This window comes from Takifugu rubripes, chromosome 14 (genome assembly GCF_901000725.2).
Source record: "Takifugu rubripes chromosome 14, fTakRub1.2, whole genome shotgun sequence".
NCBI lineage: Eukaryota > Metazoa > Chordata > Actinopteri > Tetraodontiformes > Tetraodontidae > Takifugu > Takifugu rubripes.
This window is the reverse complement of record NC_042298.1, coordinates 12,305,007-12,329,398: the sequence shown is the minus strand read 5'-3', so window position 1 is coordinate 12,329,398 and position 24,392 is coordinate 12,305,007. Positions and strand designations below refer to the sequence as shown.

At 43.1% G+C, this 24,392-nt stretch overlaps 1 protein-coding gene across 3 annotated transcripts in view; it reads left to right on the top strand.

Annotated features, from left to right (window-relative positions):
• slit3 (slit homolog 3 (Drosophila)) overlaps positions 1–24,392 on the top strand; it is a 157,912-nt gene that overhangs the window by 96,572 nt on the left and 36,948 nt on the right. The window contains exons 1-7 of one of the 3 annotated variants that reach the window (XM_029847082.1): positions 821–1,480; positions 1,772–1,843; positions 16,852–16,923; positions 20,072–20,235; positions 20,904–21,048; positions 23,536–23,607; positions 24,104–24,175. In XM_029847082.1, coding sequence (XP_029702942.1) covers positions 1,245–1,480; positions 1,772–1,843; positions 16,852–16,923; positions 20,072–20,235; positions 20,904–21,048; positions 23,536–23,607; positions 24,104–24,175 — 833 coding nt within the window. In that variant the 5' untranslated portion in view covers positions 821–1,244. Of the gene's footprint in view, positions 1–820; positions 1,481–1,771; positions 1,844–10,778; positions 11,102–16,851; positions 16,924–20,071; positions 20,236–20,903; positions 21,049–23,535; positions 23,608–24,103; positions 24,176–24,392 lie in introns of those variants that run through there. The other 2 variants (XM_011610926.2, XM_029847083.1) reach the window with 2 other exon arrangements.

Below are 24,392 nucleotides of genomic sequence, written 5' to 3'. Positions count from 1 at the left end.
GGGGACGAGAATGAGGAGATTAAGGTGAAGTGATATGCTTTTATCTTCTGCTGTGTGGAGAGCAGGCATTAAGTCGCAGTGGTGTGTGTGTGTGTGTGTGTGTGTGTGGTGTGTGTGTGTGATCTAGACTTTTTCTCTGTGTTTGGTTTCGTCTCCATTTATCTGGGCTCCCACCTGTTGGGGAGTGACTGTCGCAGCCTGAGTGCCACTCGCTCTTCCTGTTTAAGTTTAAAAAACCCTGGAGGCTCTGCGAATAAACGTCCCCTCTTGGGTTCAAACCCGCACTGCAGCTTCTCTCCACACCGTGGGGGCTAATCGTGGAGTTATTTCCACGTATGTATTGAAAAGGAAGATTTTTCAAACCATCTTGTCCTTTACTTTTACCCTCCTCACATTCCGTCTTTCACAATAAATATTAATTGACCGATTAATCAAATATCAGGTTCACTATTGAACAATGAGATGACTCTTTACCTGTGGATGTGTTTATATACTTTACAAGTAGTAACTTTACGCCAGCAATAAAGTCAATCTATGACTTTATAAAACTCCAAACTAACCTTTTGTGAGTGGGTGGAAAAGGCACCCCTCCCCATCAGGAACTTGGTACATCCCGATATGCATGCGAAAATAGATTATTCTTTAGGTCTTAAATTTTTAGAAAACAGTCTGTTTTAATGACACTTTCATTGATGCCAATCTGGCCTTTAACTGCGTGGCTGCGACATATGGATATGTGTATATACTTCCATCTGCCATCTGCAGATGTAGAGATGGAAGAATAGATGGGATGGAGCGGAGGGAGGACAAGGAGGAGTTGGGGGTGGATTCTGGGGTTGCTGGGTTCACGGATGAAAGGATGGTTGGCGGAAGTGAGATGCGGCTGAATACCTAAAGCGGAGCAAATTAAAGTAAAAGCAAAGGATAGATGATGGTGGGGTACAGGGTGCATCTGGGAGTCCAAGTACAAGTGATGGAAGAGGGGCAGCGTGATCGAGAGGGGAAGGGAAGAGAACGAGAAACGCGAGGCCGAGTCGTGACTGTGGCTTGATTTACGGAGGCTTTCCTTTTAATGAAATTGTTTCAGTGACAGAGCCGGTAAAAGGCCCTTAATGGATTGGCTGGCCTAATGTAATGAAATTACTCCCTCTTTCACTCCAGAGAGGAAAATAAAGAATAAAAAAGACCATTGGAGGAGGGGAGAGGAAGAGGAGGATGAGAGGAGGAGGGTAGGAGAGCAGAAAATGCAATTAATATTTACAGAACAGACAGGCAGGGTGGGCTCTCCAGCTCGCTCGCTCGCTCTCCTCCACTCCGAGGCTACCTCTCTCGTCCCTCTCTCTCCCGGTGGCCAGTGTGTGCCGGGCGTGCAACAGGGGAAGGAGGTGATAGGCTGGCGCCAGGCAGGCCACTTCAGCATATCGCTCTCCTCCGTCGCGCTCTCCTTTTCCTCTCCTCCGCTCCTCAGGGCTGGACTCAGGTGAGACTCTCCCGTCTAGACGAGTATCCAGAGACCCTCTGTGTGTGTATATGTGTGTGTGTGTGTGTTGTCACTGGTGCTACCTTCAGCACACTTGCTGGGAATCACCTCTCACACACCCTCACACACACTCATTCAGGGTCTTTTGTTAGTCCCTCCCCCAGCTGAGCGCATCTTGCCTACTTGATGCCTGACTCTCTCCCCCTCTCTCTCTCTCTCCCTTATCTCTGCCTGTACGTGTGCATGTGTGTGCGCATTCCTGCGTGCCTGATGTGTGTGTTTGTGGTGCAGGCAACTGGACAGCAACCACATCAGCTGCATCGAAGATGGAGCTTTCCGAGCGCTGCGCGATTTGGAGATTCTGTAAGTACATTTGAAAAAGAAACGCCGACGCTTCTCCATCCTTCGCCCTCTCCTCCTCCTCTGGGTGCTCTTTTCACCTCTCCACTCCTCTTTCCTGTATGACTTTCATTTCCTTCATTTAGAAAATAGGCATTTACTTTCTGCTTTCCCAGTTTTGTTTGCAGTTTTGTCTTAATTTTCTTAGCAACAGAAGATGTTAAGGATGTTTTTTTCCTGAGGAAACCACACGTCGGTGTTTCTGATTTATCTTTGCTGCGTCCTTGTGCTAAGTGACACAATTTCATGTGCTTGAATGCGTCTCACAGCCGTTTTTCTCACTGACAAATTTGGCGTCCTTGAAGTCCACCGATCCACGAGCACAAAGAGTGAGAAAACTGTAGCAACCACCTGCGCTGCTTCTGCAGCGTGCGCTAGCGCACATCGGTGGTTCCCTCAGCGTTTGGGAACACGCTGCTGCTGCTGCTGCTGCATATTTGCCCGTGCGTGCGACTGCATGCTTGAGGGTTCGTGCGTCTGTTCTGATCTTCAAGTGACGCTTTGAACGTCGATCCGTGCAGAAAGGTGCAGTTGTGAGGGGGAACTTGTGTGGAGTGTTGAAGATGGAGCATCATCGTGTGCAGGGACAAGATGTGCCTCTCTGTGATTTCCCATTAAAGTGATCAAAAAGAACGTTTTAGAGGTCATGGCGCTACAGATAAGACACAAGGTTCCAGGAGCATATACGGTGCTGCAAGGTAGAAGGTTCTTTTTTTTCTCCCTGAAGAAAAGGGAGCTTAAAGGAAAAGGCTAAAACAAAGAAAGAGAAGGCTACCTCAGCCTCTAATCGGATCAATGTGGGTCTGATTTTACGCAAAATGTCTTAATGCGTTTTGATAGAGAGAATAAAGCCAATGAGCAGCGCTGGGCTGCTTCTGAGCAACTGTTGCTTTATCACATAATGAGCTTTTGCAGTGAGGGAGAGGAATTAATCTCAAATCCATAATGTAGAATATGTTTAATCTGTGCTGTAGCTGCATGGAAATTGGTTAAAGGGGCTTTTAGTGCACGCATCCTTTTGTCTGGAATGGAAATGAGTGACCCTCATCGTCTGATGTGAACAGAAACACAAAGGAATTACAAAAAAAAGCCCACATCTGCTGCATGAGGGATTCAGGAGGAAATGCTCTCAGTCGTGTCAGTTTTACAAGTTACCAGTTGAAAGTTGAATGCAAATTTAGCTGTAATGAATAAAACAAATGCAGAGGTTTGTTAGTCTGACATGCCGCCATGGACGTTGACTTCGTTGAACAGGTTTTTTTGTTCGTATTTCTTTTAAAGCAAAGTGAGCTTTTTTTCCCTCCTGTTCTTCCACTCAGAATTTCAGTGAGCTCACAATAGACGCGATGGGAGCAGATAGAGGGGGATCAGCAGCAGGAGATACAGCATATTAGCAATTCATAAGACTGACAGCTGAGTACTCGACAGGATTTACTATTCACTGTAAATACGCAGCCATTCCCATTCACAGCAGACAGCATGGCAGCACAATATATTTACTGGATGTGATGTTTTAATAACAGCAGGTGTGTGTGTGTGTGTGTGTGTGTGTGTGTGTGTGTGTCTGTGTGTGTGTGTGTGTGCGTGTGTTTGCGCGCGTGTGCGCATGTGTGTGTGTTCACACATAAAGGGCATGAATGACAGCGAGCAGTTCTTGATCTTCATTTCAGTCATTTTAACACAAGCACACACACACACACACACTTTTGCACAGATGCATGTCTATTCTCACATGCGCACACAACCGCACGCGTGCGTCAACGCACTCACGGCTCCATCTGTTCGGTTCCTGGGGTTGATTTCGTGACCACGTTACAAAATGTGGCGAGCAGAATTCAACGATTGGAGGTCATGTGTTTGTCACCATCAGGTAGGTTTGTGTGCGTGTGTGTGTGTGTGTGTGTGTGTGTGTTGTGGTGTCATTGTACAGATCAGTTTGCACCTGATGGACCAGTATTTTAGGGGCTACACTAACAGATTGATGTCATAGTCAACATTGAAATTATTAGTGGGCTAATTCATCAAAAGTGGCTTTTTCTTTATTTTCTTGAAAAATTAGATTGTAACACACATTAGTTATGGGATTAACAGAGATTCTTTTGGAGTTGTGATTAATTTAATCGGTGCAGGCGGTCATTAAAGTGAAATATCTAAATATATGTGCCATATTTTCCTGTAAATAGATGGCCTGTCTGTTGCAGAACGTGTGGTGATGTAGAAATGCATCATTGGTCTGCAAACAATCATTTAAAAATATTGAACTGTAATTTGACAAGTTGGGTTTAACATTTACTTCCTGCCAAAACAAAAAAAAAAGTTTTTGAAGAGAATGTCACACCGAGCGCTCTGTGTGTCTGTAATGCCACTAATCAATCTCCACATTAATTAATCTAGTCATTTTAATTAGCCACTGTTTCTTGGTAGACTAGCTTTATCTGAGCAGCTTAATATGTTTCACAGGGGCAGCATTGGCGAGTCAGAAGCTGAATATTGGGGCTCATTTTGAAAATGCTAAATGGATTTTAAGTTGTTAGTTTCATTAATCGTACCTTAATTATTCCCTCCATAAAGGGGAGCGATTGTGTTTTTCATTAAATTTGACAGGTTAGAAATATAGAACAACTGAACACGGTGGGACTGGAGAAACATTTATTTTTCCGGGCCAATTCTAAAGAGGCAGTAAACAAAATGAATACATTCCTACTTTTACTGCACAGAGGGTCCAACAGTCTGCAAGTTTTGGAAATGTTTTCACTGCAAATGCTAATTGTTTTTTTTATTAATGAAATCAGATCGATTCTAGTAATTCTGACACAAACTAGTAAACATTTTTTACTCCTGCTGGTGCAAAAGCAGAAGTCTCTGCTTTTAACACTTTCTGTGAGGCCCTTTTTGAGCTGGGTTCCTCTGTGACGGAAGAGTTTTTCTTCCTGGAGAGATTTAGCGAACCTGACAGATGTGACTAAAGATACTTTTACATTCCGCATTTCCTTTGATATCTGCTCCTTTTAGTTATCTGTCCTTAGAAAACCTCATTCTCAACCAATCCTTGCTCTCTCTTTCATGACTACCAGGATAAAAGAGGAAGAACCAAGGTTCTAAAAGAGAGGCAGTGCTGGGCCATGATTTATTTAGGCCCAAAAGGACCATGGTTACTATCCCTTCCTTTATTTTTGTGCTCGCGGACGCAAGACAGATTTCGGGGTGGGGTGGGAGATAGGAGTGTGATCTCACTGTTGTAAAGCCTGTTTCCTGGACATTATTTATTGATGAGATGTTGGACCTGAGGAAAAGCCAGCTCAGACCGAAGAGGGGAGACGGAGAGATGGAGGGACATCCAGAAGGCACGGGAAGGCAAAATGTTAACATCTGATCGGAGACAGGGAACCTTTAAAGATGTGGAAAAGCGAGATAAACAGATCGCGTGTAAGATGAAAAAATCAGCAGGTTACAGAAGGACGGCGAGAAAAAATGAAAGAGGAATGCTAAAAACATCGGAGATAAAACAAGAGATGAAAAACCAGACAGAAAAGCAGGAGGCAACGCGTGTGATGTTAGCCGAGAAGGAAAAAAAGTGAGTGATAGAAAATAGATTGAAAGGATCAGAGGGAGAGAAGAGCAGGGGAGCATTAATTATTGATGGAACAAATGTCTGACTGACTGACTCAATTTGGCTCCTTTGTTGTTTCCAAATCACCCAGGCTGTCAGACGGGGAGCAGCATTTGTCAAAGTACAGACGGAGATTCCAACTGGGTCACTGACGAGCTGGTCTGTATGAAATCAGCACAAATGTGGCCCAAACGGCGACCTCACCTGTGTTAAAAGAGCTTCCTTTTTTTTGGAAGGGGGGGGGGGGATTAGCAACTGGCCAACATTAATGACATTGTTCAATGCTTTTCTCCAAAACTCCAAAAATCACAAGCTTAAATATCTTTAGACAAAATCGTTACTGTGAGAATAACGTTTTTCACACCACACGCGCTAAAAGCGTCAACTGTCTTTAAACTCGTGTTGAAAGTGCAGTTTGACCCCTACGGGGGGTCATCTTTTAATATCCGCACAATCATTTCTCTATTGCCAGGCAGCGGCGATAAACTCTACCACTGTCATGGTGAAAAATGAAAGTAGGAAATTAACATTCTCGGCTGATTTTATGGAGGCTCGCTGCCGGGTAATTGCCAGTCAACACTTGCAAATAACTTTAACAACTAAAAATGACCCACAAGCCACCTGGTTTAACCTAACTGTGTGCATTTACGCAGAAGTCATGCTACAGGCGTAAGCTTACATTCCTCACTGGCGCGTGGTGCATTCAGGGTCCTTTTGATATTTAAATTGCCACACCTATCTGACAGGGTTTGTTTAGCCAGGTTAGCCGCATCAGCCTAATTTCTGAGCCATTGTGCCAAGAATTTGTCGCACCGATTATGTTCTAAATGCTGTTAAAAAAAAAAACAGCTGTCATTTGGTGACACAAAGTGCCATCAAAGCATCCTGCTGCGTCATCCACAAACCCAAATTCACCTTATTTTTATGACACCATGAACAGATTGCTGACCATTAGAGCCTGATTATGTTTGTCATTAAACACCTATCAGAATCAGCCAGACTGACTGATAATTGGAAGCACATTATTCCACAGTGCTCAATGCTTTTAACTTCACGCTTTATGTTGATGACGCACTTGAGAGCACTTATCACCTCTAAAAGAGGCTGTTGAAAGCCAAACACAGGAAATGTCTCCGATTGGCCACTGATGATAGAAAACGGAAATCAAATATTTAATTTTTCCTCTCATTGAAAAGGAAAGTGGAGTTCATATTCATCTATTGCAATTGAGGATAACCAAAGCCGATGTTCAATGGTCAAAGCTCAGCTGCTGCCAGACAGAGTAAACTTTCCTTCAAGGCACAACACTGTCACTGTGCTTCCATTTCTTCCCTTCATGGCCACATTTGTACGTGCTCAAACTTGTAAGACCAATAAACACAGTAGAAGTGGGAATGTAATTATGTGATAAACACAGCCTGGATATTTGACAGCAGAAGCTGCCTCATCCACTCTGATTCTCAGGAATTTCTCCGCGCTGCAGATTGCAGGCGTTCCTCTTGCAGCGACTAATGACTCTGTACCAGGGCGTTTTGCAACTCCACGGCAGCTAATTTAACGCTTACAGCCAGTGATGAATACAGACCAGCCCTCCAAAGTAGTTCTGTATGATATTGTATGCAGAAAAGCAATTTGACTCCCACATATGAAGGTTCTATCAAGCTTCATAGAAACTTCAGGGGAATTAGCATATCAGTGTTCCTATATAGGCTGAAATGTTTAAGTAACTACATGTAAATGAAGGATTGTGTGTACTGTAGTCTCTTTTCTGATCTATCGGTTTCCTTGAGTAGGGCCCAGTTTGAAAGTGGTTTGCATTCACAAGGGCGCACCAATCATTACTAATGCCCCGTAATGTATTAATCAATAATATTTGATCTATTTTAAACACTTACCTCAGAGCTAACACCTGATTTGGAATTCCACCGTGTTTTAGCAAGGGTGTGTGCGTGTCTGTGAATGAGTTAATCCAGTTAGCGCCTGTGTCTGCCAGGCGCATCAGAATAAATGATGTGTCCCTGTGTGATGATGAATGGTAATTTAGATTTAACATAACTGGACTAACGAGCGCACTAATGACTCAAAAGCTAGCCGGGACAGCTCGTGCTCGACGAGCTGCCGTCTTGCATCCCAATGAGCTGGGGAAAGGGCGCCCATTTACTTGCACACGCACGAATGCACACACACCAAATTCATAGAGGAAAAACATTTAGAGGTGTTTTGGTAAATGCGTGAATAACCAATCATCTTCTCAGAAATAGTTCCGTGGAAGCACACAAAGTCTGCAGGCACACAACACACATCCGGGCGTGTGCGTGGTTGTAGGTGCACCGCAGCTCCATTAGAGCCAGCTAATATGAAACTGATTAATTAATAATCATTCATATCAGTTTTCAACCAGTTGAATTTAATGTGAATTCCATTCGCTGATCTTCAGGCTCCTCACCCCCCACCCCCACCCCCGCTGACTGCAATTAATGAAAATAGATGATTTGATCATTTTTGTCCAGATATGAATAGAATTAATCAGGTTAATATTTCACATGGGCCTCTATAATTCGTCATAAAGTATGAGAGCAGTGCATTCCCCATTCAACTGTGCGGCTCCAGATTTCCCTGCAAAACCACAGCGCCCGGTTTCCCATCATGCATCAAATATTCTCCATCGCAGCAATCAGTGACTCCCCAGAGCCGAAGCATTTACAATCCGTAAACCTCGGCTTCATCAGATCACCCACGTTATCGGTGAGAGGTTCAAAGGTCACACGGACTTTGTACACTAAAGAACTCATCCTAGAATCCCCCTGTTGCCTCCACCTATACAATCAATACTATCTTTGATCAGATAATCTCTACTCTCGCTGTCCCTGAAAATTCCAATATGTGTCCATCAGCATTATTTATTGATTCTGATCTTTTCCACTAGAAAATGTTCCCTTCAATAGGATGTGACGCATTTACACGGGCAAGCTAATGCTCATGGGTGAAAACGTGCTATTGCACCTCTACATAATTTTTCGAATGTCTATAATAAATGGGGACATCGTGCCATTTGATGGGTTCCCCGGTGCAGGTGCACAGGACAGACACATGATTATAGCCAAGCCAGTTTTCAATTCCTGCAATATTTCTTTTTAAATCCAGAATTTCTGTATCTTTTGAATATCTGCTGCTGGAATAAAAAATGTTCTGCTGAGCTCATAGAAAAGGAAAAGCACAAAAGGACGAGCTAGAGTGAACGAGAAGCAGGTCAGGTGTCATCGAAGTAACGTCCACCCAACCAAAGCCAAGTCGATTCTTTTGCCGATGCAGAAATGGGTCGAGGATGGACAGAAGATCATTGTGGGACTGAGAGAGACAGATGGAGAGAGGGGAGGAAAAGATGGTTGGAAGAGGAGGAGAGTAAAGAGAAGACGCTCAGTGCCGTGACATGACACGGCCACACACGGGCCTGAAAAGCACTCTGAAGAGCGGCGGTGCAGCTGCATATTTTATGATTCTCTGTGAAGCGCAGCATTCTGGAGGAGTGTGTACCAGCGAGAGAGTGAGAAAACGACCGAGCAGAGTGTGTGCGTGTGTGTGTGTGGATTTCGGCCAACCAGCAACTGTCATAATTCATAAGTGGAGACAGAGTGGCTGAGTGCACTGAAGCCCCACAAGGTGACTTTCCCCCCCTCCGTCCGTCTCTCTGTCCCACCTTCCTTCAGTCTTTCCACTTGTCTACGGCCACCACTGAAGCCTCCTTGCAAGAAGGTTGTGGGTTTCATTCCAAGCAGGATCTTTTCGATAGTCTCCATTTTCTCCATTTTCCTCCCACAGTCCGTGCACGTGTACGTGTGTCTGTGTGTGTTTGTGTGTGTGTCCTGCAGCTCTTCAAATTGTAGATCTTCCTCTCCCTCATGTGGGAGAGGCTCCATCACCACCACCACCCCCCATGACCTTCACCAGCGATAAAATAGATAAAAGATGGATTTAAATTTGAAAAGTATGTTAATGGTCACGGTTTATAAATAGAGCTGGTGAGCACTAAAGCAAGCAGCAGGACCAGAACAAGTTTTTAAAAGACAATGGTGTGTATAAAACTTGTAAGCTGCAGGCTTGAATTATTTTCCACCCACTGAGCTGTTGACTTCTCAGCCTCATTTCCTCGCTGCGTCCAACTTTTTTTTTTTCTTGCCGGTTGCTGAAAACATCCACAGCTGCAAGTCTGAATATATACTTAAAATAAATACGTAATAATAAAATGAGTGTAAAAAATGTTCGCAACTGCTATTAAATGATGCACAAAGATGCATATAATACATGCATGTGAAGTAAAAATATTTCTAAAGATAAGCTTTTATTAATACACCATAATTACAAATATCTAATTATAATCAAAGGTAATCATCACTTTTTCAGCCCGCATCCCTCTATTAAACATAAAGCGATTAAAAGTTATAGCTCCTTTCTCACAAATGTTGCTCAGAGCTCCAGATGAATCAGGAGACATCTGTGGTTTCTACCAGATAACCCAGAACAGAAAACCTCATCACCGTGTGTGCACGAGTACGTGTACATGTCTGTACACGCGTGTTGAGTTTCCCGCATTTGGGTTGCATGTGTTGTGTTCGTGTGTATTGGTTGCTGTTTATCTGCGGCGATGTCCAGGCTCTGGCGCCCCCCAGTAATGATCACATTTCTGTGGTCGTGCACCGCCTGCACGTGGGCGTTGGATGGAAATCTCTGAAACTAAACTTCCTGGCGCATAAAGTCGACTATTTCGAGACCAGTTTGGAACTTTTTTCAGAGTGAAAATCAGTCTGGGAGCAGGCGGTGTTGTCTGTCAGGGACCACGTCGCCGTGCGTGCGCGCGTGCGATTGCATATGCACGTGTGTGTGTGTGTGTGCACAGAAGGGTCAAAAGAGAATGGGCGTTCAGCTCTCTGTGATTCAGTGGTTTTGGTTTGGACAGCCTTTCGACCTGTTTGAGTCAGCGAGCTGGGCTGTTCCACCGTCGCTGTAACCACCCCTGTGACAAATAAAGACCTAATCTGAGGGAGAGAACAAAGAGATATGAGGGAGGAGAAAGAGGAAGATGGATACTCACAAATGAAGAAAAGGGCAGGGTTTAGAAAGAGCCGTGTGTAATTTCCTGGATGATGAAGGAAGGGGGGGGGGTAATAGTAATAATAACAGACTGAGATAAGGCAGTCTTTAAAGTAATGACAGCGGTTTTAGATGTATTTGTTTGGGATTTAAAGAAAGTAGTTAAGCGAGGTGAATGTTGTAAGGGGATAAAGAAGGGATGAAAGAGGAGCAGGGCCTGGGACAGAGATAAAGAAACATGTTGACAGTTGACTGCTTCCACTGGAATAATGATAGTGGAATTATGAAGCGCTGCAGAGCCTGGTGGTTCAGGGACGACTGGAAGGGCTGCGAAAAGGTGCAGCAGGAGGAGGAGATGGAAAAGAGAGCAGGTGGGTAAGTGAAGACCAAGGTGATAATGAAGAAACATGCTGTCAAGGGAGAGGAGGAATGTAAAGAACAAAATGGATGAAGGGACAATCGAATCCATCCAGAGATGCAGACAAGAGTACAAGGATGCTGGAGCATTGTGACGCCCTCTGGTGGTAGGTTACAGCAAATTAATAACCCCTCCTCACACACACACACACACACACACACTCCTTGCCAGCTTTTTCCTAAAGCACGTGTATGACTGATAATTTCCTTGATTAACATCAGCATCATCAAGCGGTTATTTTAAGGCTTTTTCTAACTTTAAAGACACTTTAAAGATCTCTGACATCTTAAGTATTGTAAGTGAAAAACATCACATGATGTTTTTCTCACCTTCTCTTCTCATTGGGCCTTTATTAAGTTAAGTACTGTTAAGTACTGATACAGAAATTAGTTTATCCTTCTTAAGTCGAATCATAGCCCAAATTTAAATTAATACATTTTCACTTGTGAACATTGGTCGCTGGTATTTTGCTGTCTTTAAATGTGGATTAGGGTCCTAAATATAGCACCCTTTAGTCATTACTAATTATCCCAATCTCCTCAAGTCCAGGTTGTAAACAGTTGAACTTTCCCATGCTGGTTTCCAGGAGCAACACTGAAAATGTCAATTTTGTGAAAATGAGAAGGAGTAAATTACAAGACTTTGGTTGTTTAAACACTTGAGAGTTTATTAAACTATCCCACCCCCACTCACATCTACACAGTCAAACACGCACACACTCAAAATCTAGACACACATAGTTGATGCATGGAAACAAAACCCACTCACACATGCCTGGTTTAGGTCCAGACTGTTGAGGTAAAGCAGAAACACGGGCTTAAAACCCCCGTGGGAAAGTTGAAATATTAATATATAAATAAATATATAAATAAATTTTGGCCAAACAATACACATGATACAAAAAAAGCGTACCGTGTGGACATTGTCCCTCGATGCATGCATGTTATATATGACAGAACATTTATCTGAAGCCATCCAAGAAAAGAAAAGGGAAAACAAGAATCACTCTCACAAAATGACTCATCATCAGAATAGGAAAAGGCGTCTCTGACTGCCAAATTAGATTTAAAAGCATCTTATTTTGAAACATTTGAAGAGTGTAAAAAGTTTTCGGAGTCGCACTGGAGCGAAGGCGCTCAGATCCCGTCAGTGACATCAAATCGCTCGACTCTCAGATGACAGATTGCCTCAGCTGACTCAGCGAAGCAGGATAAACTATTCCCGACTCCTACACCCCCACATATTAATCTTGACATCCACCTATAGACAGGTGCTCTATCTCCCCTCCCCCGCTGCCTCTCCTGAGCCAAGCGCTGAATAGGGAAGAGGTTAAAGAATCAGGTGACCCGGCTAACTGAGAGCCGTTTTCGGGGCTCGTCCTATCTGCTCTGTTCCTCTGAGCTGAAGCAGTAAATGGTGGATGTGAAGGGGTTAAACACATCTTCTAGTTAAAGGAGCGAAGTGTCCGTGCTCTCACCTTCTGCCTGCTCTCCTGAAGCTGTAATGGTGCCTCAGGGACGATGCTGAGGGCTTTTCACATAACTCAAAGAGCCTTTTTGGCGCTTTCACACTTGGCACCCCCCTACCCCCCCCACCCCCCACCCCACCACCCCCCCCCTTCACTGTCAGTGTGGGAACGCTGAAGGAGAAATTAATTCTTGTTACTCCTCAACTGGCCTGAAAGCAAAAACACCAGCACCAAAACAGACTCTTTGGAATTGCAGATTCTCATTTATTCATCTCAGTATGACAGATAAGATGGAAAGAATCAACCCACAAATGAATGCACCCACAACCATCTTCATTAGCTGCATTTGACTCGTATTTTGATAGGTTTGTGGTTGTGAAGCTGTTGTGTTTTCCTGATATTCCCACTAATTAAACCAACACTTGCACCTTCTCATGTTCTCCGTTTATTCATAGGTCGACTCACGCTCATGTATTTCACAGGTCCCAGCTAACATCAGTGGTTAAAGCAGAGAAAAATAGTATTGAATGCAAAGTCAATATTAGTGGGAAGCAAAGACATTGCCTGGGATTTTGTGTTGTATTTTAGTGGCTGAATAAATTCAGATAATGTGTCGCTGTATCGATCTGTGTCTGTTAAGGCTGATTGGCCATAAACAGATGAGCAGAAGATTGTTTTACATACCGATGTCGAGACTCAATGTGGCCGAGCTCTTGTGTAACAGCAAAATTGTAAATAAAAGCCACTGGGTGACATATTTACCAGATTAGTTTCTAAAATGAAAATCGATTGCTCAACAGGTCGGCTCAGGTTTCAATTTAGCTTCTCGGAAAAATCAGCAGTAAGGTGAATTTATGGTGTTACGGTAAAGGTCACGTGGGCTGGAAACCAGTATTTCGGAAATACGTATTTTAAATATTTACATTATATTACATTTATATTTATTATAATATTTAAAATCCCTGTAAATAAAAGTGATTAATTAGCATCATCCTCGTGCGTGTCGTGTGCTGAGTTGCAGCAATGCTGCCGAATCCCAAAAAGCATTTTTAAAAGGAGTATTTATTTATTATTTAAGGTATTTTTTACGCCTGGCTTCATATCCAGGACCCTAAAAAGTGGAGCAGAACCACGTTCCTTTACCTCCCCGAATGGCCCAACGTGTGCGTGCATGCGTGTGAGAGGGAAGATTGACGAGCTCTGACCCTCCGTGTGTAGGCTGCAGCAAAGACATATATGATAACATCGCTCTTTTTCTCTTAGTCACATGCGGAGACACTCTTCCATACAAACACCAGCGTGCAAAAACAGGAGCGATAGTATCTCCCTGGTGTGTTGCCTCTAAAGAGCCTCCTCCATCACTGACTGCAGAGGCCATTTTACTGCAACACAGAGACCACTACTTTAAAAACACCGTGCAGACGGCGGTCCGACCGACTTGCTGACTCCGGGATCAGCGCTTAATGGCAGCACCGCCCGGTAGAATTCAAGAATTATAGATCCATTTTACAAGATCATGTCAGGGGTCAACGCAGTCTTTGTGAAATAAAAAAGAGTTGACATGACATTAAAAAATAGAAAGTTGCCGGGAGCAGCATTGGGACCTTCTCGTTCTTCTTTTCCAGACTTGACATCTTTTCATTTATAAACCAAATAGAATAATTTCCTTAAAAAAAAAACGTATTTACAGTTTAAGGTGTAAACTTAAAGAATAAACCCCACCCACCATAAAATGACTCAGAAACAGACCTGAAGAAGGCTGAAGCTGCGGCGCGTGAATCCCACATGAGAAGCAGACCGATGATCTGATGATATATTGAACGAGCGCAAGGTTAAAGACATAAGAATGATGGTGGCCTCAGATGTGCAGGGATGCTGGACCCATCCACGGTTATATATATATATGAGCACATTTTGGTCTCAGCCTGTCCATAAATCTCTAGCTTTAATTTTGGTTTTGCACTTTTTGATGGGGGAAGTTAGACAGACATATGGTGGAAGGCAGCAAGTTGGAAGGTTTCCATATTTGCACAGAAAAAGCTAAATGATTAGGTTAATTATTCACAGGTGCTCGGCGTGTTGGTCAAGTCCCTTTGGGTGATATTACCCAGTGTTTCCTCTTATCAAAGCGAGAGAGAAAAATGATAGAATTTCCAGATAGTTTTCCTTGATTTATCCCATTTGGATGATTCTGGACTCAGCAGACGCTCGATACATGTGTAATGACTTCCCTTAAACAAAGGGAGTGCTATCAAAATTTGGCTCGTCTTCGTGGTTCCTCTAAATGAGATGATTGCACTCCTGCTCACTGAATCTGGTCAATCACTGAAATATTAAACTTCACTCGCTGCCAAAATGCACCACTTTTTTTTTTTTTTTTTTAAACTGTCACTTCAAATCCTCGAGTGTCGGCGTGTTTTTGAAAGTGCGGCCGCTCCCCCAGGCATGTAAAATAAGCAGGGGAAGGCAGCCACAACATGAAATATAGTTGTGGTGTTTTTAAATGATGTTTTTGGTGTTTGCGTTGGCCTGAGTCGGTCCAGCTGCTGCCGTATTAAAGGCAGCGGGGGTGGGGGTGAGGGGTGTTGAACAGAGTTAAAGAGCGAATAACTGACAGGGAAATTGCAGAGGGAAATTATTGTTATTTCACAATTAAATTATATACACAGGCTGGAATCACCCCCTGGCAGGGCCGAACGTAGCCGCACCACTGGTGTGTGCGTACGTCCAAGTGAGTGTGAAACTTAATCCATCCACCAAGGCCACTCGGTCTATTCTGGCAGTGAAGGGAAGGCAGGAAAAGAATCAGACAGAGTGAGAATTAAAGAGCGGGGAAAGTAGTACCGTCAACGAAGTCGAGTAAAACAGTCTATTTTGGGGCCGAGTGGGTGTCGCTCAAAACAAATCCAACCTGACCAGCGGCTCGCTGAATATCTGGGCACAACTTTTCTGAAATAATTCATTAAAAGTTCCATTTTTTGAATTAGTCCTGGTGAAATCCTCATTACACACCAACAAAACACCATTATAAATGTGCACATCCATGTAATTCATTCACAGTCAATTATTAGTCTATCCTAACTCCTTTTAACACAAATACTCTGAATATTTAAGGGTTCAGGTGACGTTTAAAGTAAACCAGGCTCTGTTTCTCTCCAGTTAAACTAATTATCTGTGGAAACAAAGTAAAGACTGACTGTGTTGGCTCCCACCAGCAACTGGATTAAAAGAAATAGTCACAAAGAGTTGAGGAACCCCTCAAACTATGAAACCGCCCCACCAGTTTTAATGAGCCACCTTTTTTCATGCATATTCCAGAAATGATGTTAATGATAATCTAATCATGGAGCCTAATATGAGAAGACAACATGACCTTGTCTTCTGCATCCCTCTATTGTCACTTTTAAGGATGAACACGCTGTCACCGGCCTGATGAATCTTGCATTTCCCTCCCCCATGAGTGCTTTATCTGCGCTGCTTTATAGATCGCGCGAGTCAATGCGGTCCGATTCTCCTGCGGAGGGTTTTGATGGAAGAGTTTGGCTTCTGCAATTTTTTCATTCTCTGCTCTTATTTCTTTCTCGGTTTTTTGCACAGGAAAACCAGAGACAATCAATACGTTTTGTGTTTCTTCCACACACCAAGTGGGACTTCAGTGTGTGTGTGTGTGTGTGTGTGTGTGTGTGTGTTTGGTTGTAATGACCATCAGCCTTGTTTTTCATTGGGCTTCTGGTCAATACTACATATGAGTTAGAGTTTGGTTTACGACTGAGCTAACAGGTAGAGACAGCAGTGACCTGCTTAGGAGTTAGAGATGGAGGAAAGGTAGCCGGGGGGGAGCTGTGTGTTCCCATGTGTGTCAATAAATAATGAGCCCTTGATGACTTTGCAATAGAACGCCGGCAGAAAGTCAGGGTTGCTAAGTGTTTGTCATAGGAAACTTTGAGTAAAGACCTTTTTGCTCAAAAAATTGATCTCGGTAGAAAGCTTTTTTTTTTTTTTTTTAATCATTGTAGATCTATTGAAAATCATTGTGCTGAATTTTAAAGAATCTTGGTTTGAGGCTGGAGTCCAGGCCGTGGACGAATCCATTAAATCTTGCAGATTGAGATAAAAGGGCAGCTCTTCAAATTTTAATCTAAGCACTACTGGACCTTGCCTGAAGTTTGAGCAAATTATGATAATTAAAACATCGCGCGAATGTTTTCAATCCTTCTGCTCGTCTCCCATTTACCATGTTTCTATGTGTAATAACATGTTAACAGATTTATCATCATTATTATTGTTGGCCGATAAATCGGGAGGAGGCCGTCAACATTGTCTTCCTGCAGTTGAGATCAAATATGTTTTCCCTTGATCACCTTTTTCTAACTGTTCTTGCCTTCCAGCACCCTCAACAACAACAACATCACCCTCATCCCTCTGTCCAGCTTCAACCACATGCCCAAGCTGCGAACACTGTGAGTACACACACACACACACGCACACACACACACACACACACACACACACACACAGAAAAACTACAGAAGCCCATACAAACGTTCTACTGGTGCTGTCTTACATGCATGTTCAGCAGTATTTCAGCCTGTCCTGTGTAAATATAGACTGCATATAAATAGAGCAAAATATTTTCTTGACACACACTCTGTGTTTGTGACTGCCTCATACCACCATAATAAGAGACCAGCGCGTGTGTTGTTTCACAACTGTGAATAATCATGTGGTCATTATGTCCTCACACACACAGATTCGCTGCCAGATCATCATTTCTGCCTGATTTGGTGGGAATTTTGTGTGTGGAAGTGTCTTTTTTGTACAGTTCCTGTGTGCTGGAGTGTAGTGTGGAGTATATCTGACACCCATAATCCCACAGGTCTCTGGAGACGGCCACACTGGGGGTTGAACCTTGCCAAAACCAACATGCAATGAATGGGATTTCCTCCCAGAATCAAGCATTTTTAAAAGGCACTTGTGTGGTCAACTGACCCCGTTTCTGAACATAAACAGGGATTCCTAAGAGAGGAACCATCTCTGCACTTATCTTTGGGGACGTTTGCCTTTTTTTTCTACTCCAGCTTTCAAATACAGCAACCACAAGTCCAGGTTTCTTTATTTCCCACATAATGTTACAATCTAATGGTAATGCAACCTGAAATTGGGCTTTTAAAATTGGATTTTGGATGGCAGCTCATGGCAGTTTTGAGCAGGTTTAGTTCGGCGTTAGCAAAATCCAATATCTTTTCATCAGAAGCCTCCGTCCGCTTCTGTTTGGTGTCAACACTGACTTCCTTTCCTTCTCTGATTTCTGCATGTGTCCTCTTTCTTCCCCCTCTCCAGGTGTGGTTCATGCCCATTTCTTTCATCATTAATATTTCTTCCCCATATCTTCTGTAATCTCTCTTCCCCCAGCTCTGTCTGTTTTCTGCTGTCCTCAGATCCCAGTGTTGGATTCCTGCTTTTATAAAAACAACTCATTCAATCAAAACTCTTTAGAGGCGTCTCTGAACTGATTAGCCTGGAAGCATCAGATGGGTGTATTAGTGCGAATGGAAACTTCATTCTTAATGAAATGTCTGGCCTCCCCCACTCTCAGAGTTCTCTTGACAACTGTAATGAGGATCCTTGAGGGGCTTCGACACCACCTGCTTCAGATGTTGCTCTCTTTATAAGACCCCTCACCTCAATCTGCTTCCTGGACCAGAAAATAATATTTGCAAGGGAACATCAGCAATATTCAAAACCTTATCATCTAATAATAAAAATATTAGAAGTATACATTTGCTGCAGGACCTGAACAACAGCTCTTTCACACCAAATTAAAGTAAAATCCCTCCAAATATCCCCCACGATCTTTATCTTCCTCTGTAGCCTGTAGTGGTAATGTACTGGATGGATTTTTTTATGAATTAATGTCTATTTATGGTGTGTCTTCCATATAAAAAGACTTTCAATCCAGCCATGTTGTCTCCTTTATCATATTTCCATTGTCATCCAGACTTCCTATGCAGTCTTTCTCCCATCCCCTTTCTCCCATCCTTCCACCCCCAGCTAATAGCATAATTGGCAGGACCTCTTAGAACTCTCATTCAGAGACCTGTACTTGTAAAATGTAAGAGCTCCCACTGCTTCAATCTCAACGTGAAACATTTTGCACCAAAGTTCTGCAAGGTCAACACAAAGAATCGACACGTATGCGGATAGAAACACCAGGCACAAGGCCCTTTATCACCTGCAACTAAAACCCAACCGAGTTATCACCGACTTACAGCTTCACACAAATACAGTGAGAACACCCGCACACGCGCGCACCCACGCACAAACGCACACAAGCGCAGTTTATACCCCCTGCCTCTACCCATTCTCCCATGTTTTAATCCTACTTGTCAGTAATTAAGACTGAGCCGGGGGAGGGCGAGGACGTGGCTATCTCCAGGCAGGGGTTTGACTATAAACTGGATTTATAATGGCTGAGCAGTATTAAAACTCGCTGCCCCCGCTGCTACCATCAATGAGCCCATCTCTGTTCCATAACAGGATTTGTCCTCAGCTTTATTACAAAGGGAAGCCTGTCTTCTGAAAGGCTAGATATCCCAGCTGGCATATAATGCGCTGACAAGACATTCTGCTGTTCATTGGCCTTCCGACTCATCTCAATCTTTTTCTACCCGCCTTTCCCTCTTCCGAGAGACCTTAAGCTCTGAATACCTTCGACATTCTTCAGCGAACCTTACATTTTAATTACTTTAAAGCTCCATGTGAATTTTCAAAAAGTCTATTAGCATGGAAATGTAGTTTAAGCATAAATTGGTAACTATAATCAGTTCATTAATTTCAGCACATCAGTATATGGTGTTAAAATTAGACCCATGACGAGGGAATCTTCATTATATCACTTACAAAACTGATCCTTAAGGGCTTGGAATAATGCATTCCATGTGCATACAACCCCTGAAATAATTAGGAATCATCAAAGCATATTTTAGACAAATTAGAGTTAAAGAATGTTAAAAAATGTAGTTTATTTTTTTTTCCTTCTGCAAAACCGATACATAAGCATTGGCAAAAGATCACACCAAGAAGGTACCGTAGTCCGAATAATTGGTTGTTATTCAGCGTGATGTGATTTATCCAGGCAACAGGAACATCGGCTCTGGAAAAAGGTTTCAATGCAGCGGTCACCACAAATAAAGTTTGTTTAATTTCTGCGGCACTGCAGTGGAGGAGGAAAACTCTGAGAAAGAAACTTGGAACTGCAGTGAGATATTTTGGAGATGGAAGCAATAGGATCCAATATCTGATCCAGGGATTGTTCATAATATCTGAAATGTCCCCCGAGCCACCACAGCAGTCCAGTTTCCTAAAACTGATCAGTCTCCTCATGACCAGTACACCCATTTGTGGGGCTAAATTGAATAAATGCATGTACTTTGTTTTTGAATTAGCAAATGTGCACGGGGCTAACATTTTAACATTCTAAGACAGGTTACTTTCTTAGCACATTACCAATAAATATGACAGACTCAACATCTTTTTCTGACTCACGTCTCAGTCTGATAGGAAAATGTGATAATAACTGACGCTGATGCCTTTCTTTCTCCATTTTAGGCGTCTGCACTCCAACAACCTCCACTGTGACTGCCACCTGTCCTGGCTCTCCGACTGGCTCAGAGCCAGGCGAGGCTTGGCTCCTTTCACCCAGTGCATGGCCCCCGCCCACATGAGGGGGCTCAATGTCCCAGATGTGCAAAAGAAAGATTTCGTCTGCAACGGTGAGCTCACATTAACACGCCTACATGCAAAGGAGGGGAGGACCAAGGGTCCTTTATGGCACTTTTTGTGATATCTATTCTGCTTATCATCAGATATAATGCACATATACATGTAGACCTATTTACCTTTACATTTCCTTTATGTCAAGAAGCAGTAGGAGGAGAAATTCCAGGCCATAGTTGAATTTCATGTCGCAGCTGGTTTTAAAAGGAAAAAAAAAACCTGACATAAAGTACAGAGACAGTAATAAAGGCCATTAGTAGAAGCAGCATTGTTATCAGCAGCCGACAGCTCAGCTCTGACGAGATAGCAGTGGAAGAATCACCACCACGTAGAGGGTGTAATCAGCCAAAAGGCCAGTGTAAGAGCGGTGGTGTTATCAGTGGTAAAATGGTATAGACAGCATTTGTATCCACCTGATTCAGCTTTCTATAGTAATAGACTGTCAGGCGCTGCTCTCTCTGTAAGCCTTTAGTCCGGCCTTTTCTGCTTACATGCTCCATTACAGACCACCCTCACCCGAGTGTCAACAGCAAACCTGCCTGTCTCCCGTTTTTCCCCTATTTTCTATATTTTTTATTGCTTTCCCCTCTCAACCTTCTTCATATGTGATGTTGAAAGCGTCCCGGTGACATCACAGACAGTAAAGTGTGTGCTTTGTGGGCAGGACCAGTGCTGACGGAGCCGAGGACGTGTGTCCCTCAGGTTGCAGTGTGTCCACCCAGCTGCACCTGCAACAACAACATCGTGGACTGCCGCCGTAAAGGTCTTGCTGAAATCCCATCCAATCTCCCGGAGGGCATCGTGGAGATGTAAGAGCACTTCCAGGATGACAGCTTTTGAGTCTGTTTTACTGTGCAATATAGGAACTTGAATCCCGTGGCCTCTACTTCACTTGAGAGGGACCTAATTCTTCAGCTTATAGGGAACCACTCGAGAGACCACAATCACCTCTAAAGCCTTTATGGGGGGAATCTTCTTTGAAATATCAGAAATACAAGAAGTTTGGAAATTGTCTAATGATTTAAAAATATAAAGCGGCATATTAATGTGGCAGGAGGCAGTAACAAGAGACATTTAAAAGGTGGAGGCCTGGTTAATACCAGCATAAAGACCATTACGGTAATCCAATCAAATCACGAAGAACTGGCTAAAAATGAGTAAAAGATAAAACAGATTTGACCTTAGACAGAAACCCTCCAGCTATTGATGCTTTTGCATCCTTTTAGGTGTCCCTATTTATATTCTCTCACATTCACAAATCAGTGGAGCCTGATCCTCCCATGAACCTGACATCTGAAGCGTAGATTGCAGCAAATGTCTCCTTTCATGCGCTTTCAATCCCTTCTTCTTCACCCTCTCAGGCCCAAATTTGAACGTGCAGGCCACAGCGGGATGTGTTTGATATCCGTATTGATCGTTTCACCCTGTTTGTTTGTACAGAGGACAGCTGCTTGATTGCTTTGTGAGGGGAAAAAAGCAATTCTACTCTGCAACAAAACACAAATATTGCTGTACATCCCTGGAATAAGTAATAGACTCACATTCACATACACATCCAGACATGTACATACTCCCACAAAGCAATCGGGACAAAGGCGTAACTAATACACATGCACAATCATCGTGTATCTGCTACCTTCTATAGGACACATGCAGTATTAGCATAGGGCTGATTACCGTAAATCAACGACTGCTGCGGTCAGAAACAGGAAGATGTATTGTAGGTTCCTTGATTGAGACAATGTCATCTTCCAAGTATGAGTCCATAAGTAAGACACACCATAAGTAAGAGATCGCACTTGCCTGCCAAATCCATCCCGTGTTGAGGTGGCAATTTATTTCATCGCTGCCTCACCTTATGGATTTTATGATACTGCCTTTTAAAAATGTCCTTTCAATACATCCTTTGATATTGAGCCCGTAAGTGTCTTTATCCCAACCTTGTTTCTCAGTCCTCAGACATCATTTGTTACCTGTTTTGGGTGCAGATTGCCCTTGTCAATATCCCTGCGTCTTGATTTATATTGACTGTTTAGGAGCCAGGCCCTTTTCGTTAGGGCAATTTAAAGGGACATGAACAAGGTCACGGTGCATGTAAAACCACTTGAGTTGGCATTTTGTATCTTAAAACAAAATTAGGTTCACGCATCGTTGTAATAAAGTTAAAATGTATTTATTTCTCCCACCAAGCGTTCTCCTCATCTGAATACATCTCTGAGTCCAGACTGATGAGCAACAACTGCTAGATTGATTAATGAGTTAGATAATCAAAGAAAGTGGAGAAAGAGGGATGAGATTGGAGGTCATGAACAAGACATAATAGAAGCTGAGGAAGAGGAGGAGATGAAGGAGAAGGGTGGAGTAGCTCCCATTTATCATTCTGACAGATGACCCTGTAGCTGGCCTTGGGACCTCACTGCATCTTTTTCTGCTCTAATTTCTTCCCTCTCCTCCCCTGATGTCCACACTTTTCCACCTCTTTGATTTCCCACTTCTGTGGTTCTTTGCTTTCTTTGCTCTTCCTGGTGTTTCCATCCTTTATCTGAAACTTTCTCTGACTTCTCATTTTCTTCTCATCCTTTCTGTAACTTCTCTTTCTTGGTGCCGGCTCCTCTTTTCACCAAAGCAGCAGAGTAACATTAACAATGCATGAGCTACATAAATGAATGTGTTAGTGAGGCCATCAGGAGAGCAGGACCTAAAGTATTGTCTATTTTACCCAACATAAGCCTTGAGCCTGCTTCTGATGGCTCCCTGTATGAAAATAAAGATATGTAACCACAGTGGTATATTGAGTCTGAAGCCTTCTGGAGCAAAACAGGTAAATTATTTCCTTTTTGCCCCAGCCTAAAAGTGGAATGTGATGTCTTTATGAATAATTGTTGCAAGAAAGAGAGCAAAGACATTTAAATAGGATACATGTTAATGCTTCTCTGCTGTTTGCAGTCAGGCTGGTTGTTCTGCACTCTGAATCTCGGTCAAAAAACGGCGATCTTCACACGTTGGCTGTTACTGCTGAGCTCTAAAGTGTAACACATTTCACACTGAGTGACCTTCGCTGGTCCCTGCTGCAAAGCACTGACCAACCTGCAGAAATATCGTGTAGCTGCTTGATTGGAACAGCCACCTTTTGAACTTGCTGTACTCTCACGCTTGGCCGAGGGGATTGGCTAAACAATTCTCGATGACAACAAATGATCATTTCTGTCCTCACTGAAATTAAACACCGATGGGGGCGAAAATGACAAATTTTTAGGATTTCCTGTCACCAATCACTCTTTTTATCTCTTTTTCAGTCGTTTGGAGCAAAATTTGATTAAAAGTGTCCCCGCAGGAGCCTTCAGTGCCTATAAAAAGCTAAAGCGGATGTAAGTATGTCTGTATAGAAGTGCACAACGCACTCCAACACACACGACCAGCACACAAGTCTGAAACTCGAATCGTGACCACACATAGTCCCTATTCGCTCCCTGATCCACGTCACCTCAAGGACCTGGATGGCATAACTGACACTTTACAGTTTACTGCCGCTGCATTTTTTTTCCATTAACAGTTTAACCTAAAATGCTCAGATGCTTGTCAAGGAAGTCAACAAAAGGATTCCAGTATACAGCCTTGGGGAACTCCAGAAAAACAGAAGTGGAGATTATTTTCAGGGGATTGTTTAAATTAAGCTGAGCACCATTTTACTATTGTAAATCCCTTTGAATTCAGCTCTATAGAGTTTGTTTTGCCTTCTCTCCTTATTAAGAGAAATACGAGATTAACCTCAGCTCATATATTTATGATAATCTGTTTGCTGCGTCTAGCACAGAGTCATTACCTGATCATTCTACTTAACTACCCTTTGTCTCTTGTCCCCAGTGATTTGAGTAAGAACCAGATTTCTGACATTGCTGCAGATGCTTTCAATGGCCTTCGCTCACTCACCTCACTGTAAGTACGACAAGAACACACAAACACACACACAAATGCATGAGCTGGGAAGTAATTGGCTTTGCAGGCATTTAACAAATGGCAGTGTTGCCTCTGTTGATGTTGACAGCTGTAGCGCAACACCGTGCCGTGTGTGTACATGCTGGGTGTTTGGATTTGCACGTGTGCCTATAATTCTCCACAAGCGCCGAGGGTGAGCGCGATAACAACATGAAGG